The sequence below is a fragment of the Ruditapes philippinarum genome, unplaced genomic scaffold, assembly GCF_026571515.1.
Source record: "Ruditapes philippinarum isolate M1 unplaced genomic scaffold, ASM2657151v2 ctg8725_1_1_1_1, whole genome shotgun sequence".
NCBI classification, from domain to species: Eukaryota; Metazoa; Mollusca; class Bivalvia; order Venerida; family Veneridae; genus Ruditapes; species Ruditapes philippinarum.
Window position 1 is genome coordinate 63,459 of NW_026856947.1, and position 4,462 is coordinate 67,920.

Here is a 4,462-nt window from a genome sequence, read left to right on the forward strand (position 1 = left end):
ACCTACCGGTGTATAATGTGAATTTTTTAATGCATGGAATTATGTTTAATTCCTTCATATGCGTAAAATGTATTTTATATTTTAAGATTTTGATACATATTTTTTGTAATAAAAGAAAGAAATTATCTGTTACTGATTTATTTTTTGAAAACATGTTTGGCAACCTAAGATATGTGTATTTGCATTGCAATTTTGAAAATTAATATTCCCCACTGACAAGAGAGCAAGCATTCTCCTACAACAACAACAACAACAACATTTTTTATATGTTGAAAAAGTCAACTGCTCCTAAATGTTTGGTCGCGGTAAAGATCAAATTGTCGGGTTTGTTGAGTTCGCATGGAAACTTAAAATGACATTTACCCCATCCAACGGAATACAGTCAAAATAAGTTTACATTTGCAAAAAAATCCCTACATAATTATTTACCTCACATGAGCGGTAAATAACTCACACGCCCCAAGAGCATATCGTAATTGGCCTGTAACGCTTAGTTTATAACAAATATGTTTTGGACATATTGATATGTTATCCTTCACATTTTCCAATTACATGTAATCACCAAAATAGCAGCCGATTTTTTTTTAAAACCATAGTCAATTCAGCTCAACTTGACAATGAAAATATGGGTCGAAAATATGAGCATAATGTCACATGACAGTGCTCGGCCTCGAACACGTGACATCCTGTTTATGCCACAATTTATATAAAATGTACAAAAGCCAAAAGATGACACCTACGGTAATCTTTATACGCTATGACCGGAGAAAAGAAAATAGGACTTTTCTGAAATCCCTTACATATATGACTTTTCCAAATATAATTATGTCAAGTTCTTGTGACATTTTAGTGACAATACTAAAAGCCGTTACAAATTAGGACACTAATAAATTTATTTGTGAATCAGATCCAAGTCCAAACATCTGTTGATATACTTAAATAATTCTCTTATCAATGGCATTGACCATTTGTGACGGACGTTGATAGATATATTTGAGCCGCGTCACGACAAAACCAACATAGTGCGTCTGCGACCAGCATGGATCCAGACCAGCCTGCACATCCGCGCAGTCTGATCAGGATCCATGCTGTTCACTATCGGCTTCTCTACTTGTAATAGAGTTGGCAAGCGAACAGCATGGATCCTGATCAGACTGCGCGGATGCGCAGGCTGGTCTGGATCCATACTGGTCGCAAACGCACTATGTTGGTTTTGTCGTGACGCGGCTCATATATATATATAAGAAACAGACTGATCTTCCTTATAATCACAAACAGTTTTTGTTGTTTCACACATACACCTTGAGCTATGAAACTTACACTGATATTAGCAGCACTTGCCGTTGTTGCAGGTTAGATTATTAAGTTTTATACTAATTTAGTTTTATTATGTTTCATATTATAGTTCGATTAGCTTTTATATTAGTTGAAATAGTAATATTCTATTGTTTATTTAGCTTTAATATCATGGCCCTACAAGATCGGGCTTTGAATGCGGCATCATGCCTCTGCAAAATGTTAATTCATGTAAAGAGGTGCATTAAAAAGTTATTATTCCAAGGGAAACCACGGCAGTAATTCTTTTAAAATTACAAATGTAAGCAATAAAATATTCGCAAAAAATTACTTGCATCAATATTTTATCAAAACGACAACTATTTTAGTCATTGATTTTCTTAGATGATGCAAAATCGTTCAAGAAACGAGTACAGTCATGCACATTCGACGATTCAAATTTTCGTCCACATAATATAAAAATTACAAGATTCAAATTCCTTGATGTGCGTCGAGGGCATGCGGAAGATCGGGAACACGACAAAGTCACCCGACACAAACCCTGCCCTGAACCAAACAGGAGTTGATTTTAATTGATATAAATTGCTGGTTGTACGATAGCAATGACATTCATATTAAGCTCAAATTTGATTGACATCACTTAAATTTGATCAGATTTTGATACAAAAAATAATTGGCATTTTTAAAACCTTTCTTTTTATTTTATAGTAACAGTTAACTGCCGCCTTTGCACCAACCACGACGCCTCAACATGCACTCACACATGCCCGGATGGAGAGATGAAGGCGTGTGAACACGATGTTTGTACTTGCTGTAAGTATTAAATGTAAAAGGAGTATCTTATATGTGTCACGACTTACAAATGACACAGCTTTCCCAAGTATGATACGATTTTCTAAATATGATACGACTTTTCCAAAAAATGATACACATATTTCCAATTTTGATACGACTTTTCCAATTGTGATACGATATTTCAAGTATATGATTTTTGAAGTATAATACGATTTTTACATGTACATGTACGCAGGGTCTTTCTATTTTGAAAGACCCTGATGTTCGATACAGCTTTTTTAAGTATGATACGACGTATTTTAATATGATACAACATTTCCAAGTACCGGTATGATACGGCATTTCAAAGTATAATACGACTTTTGCAAGTATAAAACGACCGTTTTCAAGTATGATACTACAATCGAGTATAATACGAATTTCCAAGTACGATAGAGCGTTCCAAGAATGATACGACATTTCTTAGTATGACAGAATTGTCCAAGTACATGTGTAATACGATTTTTTTTTCAGTTATGAAACAATCTTTCAAGTACAATACGATTTTCCAAGTACAATATGATTTTCCAAGTACAATACGATTTCCCAAGTATGATACGACTTGTTTTAATTATAAAAAAACGATTTTTTTTCCAAGCATGAAACGCCAATGAATCACTTGTATTTTGACTCAAGTATTCTTTAACTTCGAAAACGATAAAAAATGTGGCTATGATGGCAAAATTTTAAGCTTAATACGGAATGTATAATACAACTTTTACAAGAATAGTTCGATCTGTAATACTCAGTATAATACAATTTATAATGTAACATGTCTTTGTGTATAACACAACTTGTAATTTTTTACGTGTCATATACAGGGGCGCTCGTTCTTTCCTCGGAATAGGCGAAATTTATCCGTGATAATTAAGTGAACCGATCGTTTGTCTGTCACCGCAGATTTTGAAACATTCAAAAGAACAAATGGTCTTTCATAACGTATTTATTATTTATAATTCATCTAAACAAGATAGATTGTTTATATCTATATTAAAGTTCAAACTGAAAAGGAAACAACACAAGTGTGTACTATCCATTCGTAAGCCACGAAAAGGTTAAATCATTGATGTCATTTTCAAATGTGTCCAAGTCAATAAATAGTGCTATAAATTTCTTTTATCTTTCTGTAAGACGCAATGAAGAATGTGCTCTATCTTTAAACAAGACAGGAGACATTTAAAGTCACTGACCTTGACTCGCTTATCACCAATCATTGTGAGTTTCGAATACCATCTTAAACTTTAAATGATTTCTAATAGGGAACGAATCCGAGTGGTGCCTAACGCATATTGTTGGTGACACCTGTTTCTCTAGAAGTTCACAACAATTGCTAGGTTAATGACAAATGACTGTTTTAGCGTCGATATGACTTTATATCCAACTAAAGAGAGAACAAAATATACCTTTTGATTGTTTAGTACAGTTTACAGATTATAGTCATACGTAGCCACAATAAAGGTTAACTGTAGTTTACAAAATTTAGCTATCAGAAACATGGTAATAAAGACATGATAATCCAAAGTGATCAATTTCAAATAATAAGAATTACCTTTGGTTCGAACCATGATAAAGAAAGTGAGTCTTGTTCAAGCTCGCAACTGCTTTTCAAAAGATTGAACCACAAAACACCATTTGATCCTTTTTACGTCTCGGTCGAATTTGTATAGATAGTATTAAAAAGTAAAATAACAAAATGAATGTATTTAAAAAATAAATAATTGTAAAACGTTTATTCAAAAAAATTTCTATTTCAGCTGTCAAATGTGCACAATTAAGCGACTGCCCAGACTGCCCTTCACATACTGACCCCATGGGACACACCACACACGAGTCGAAACACTGCATAGACAGCGCCTGTATGTGCATGCCAGACCATATGATGCCACCTGGCGGTCACCATGGACCTTAGATCTAACATATTTGTACATTTCTGTGTATAAAGAAAATAAACACCGTGACTCCATACTACTTGTTTCATGTGACCTAGTTTTAATATTGAAATAATTGTTCGAAGATTAACTGGGATTTTTAATAATGTATATTTTCTTTAATCTTAATATATTTCAATGAGTCATTGAAAACTATCAGTGTGATAAGAATCATAGCGCACTGTTAAAATGAAACCTTCTGTGAGTTGTGTAATAAGAAAAATAAACGTCCTCAAGCAATGGTTATAAAGGCCTCTGCGTGGCTTAAAAATATAACGAATGCACTTTCAACATTTGCACCACATGATATTCCAATAGAAAACATCATTGAATCCAATTTCATCAATTAAGTATCGTTTTCATTTCAAGATTCGAAACAGTTAATATCAAATCCTTATAGCCTT

General features: G+C 33.5%; 1 protein-coding gene across 2 annotated transcripts; it reads left to right on the top strand.

Annotated features, from left to right (window-relative positions):
* The first annotated feature begins 1,236 nt into the window (after positions 1-1,236).
* Positions 1,237-4,095, top strand: LOC132748222 (uncharacterized). 2 transcript variants are annotated; one of them, XM_060737785.1, is made up of 3 exons: positions 1,237-1,352; positions 2,005-2,109; positions 3,885-4,095. In XM_060737785.1, exons 1-3 carry the CDS (start codon positions 1,310-1,312, stop codon positions 4,037-4,039), a joined length of 303 nt encoding a protein of 100 aa, XP_060593768.1. In that variant the 5' UTR covers positions 1,237-1,309; the 3' UTR covers positions 4,040-4,095. The 2 variants fall into 2 exon arrangements, with proteins under 2 accessions (XP_060593768.1, XP_060593769.1); XM_060737786.1 differs by having other exon boundaries at positions 1,248-1,352; positions 2,011-2,109.
* Positions 4,096-4,462: the final 367 nt, after the last annotated feature.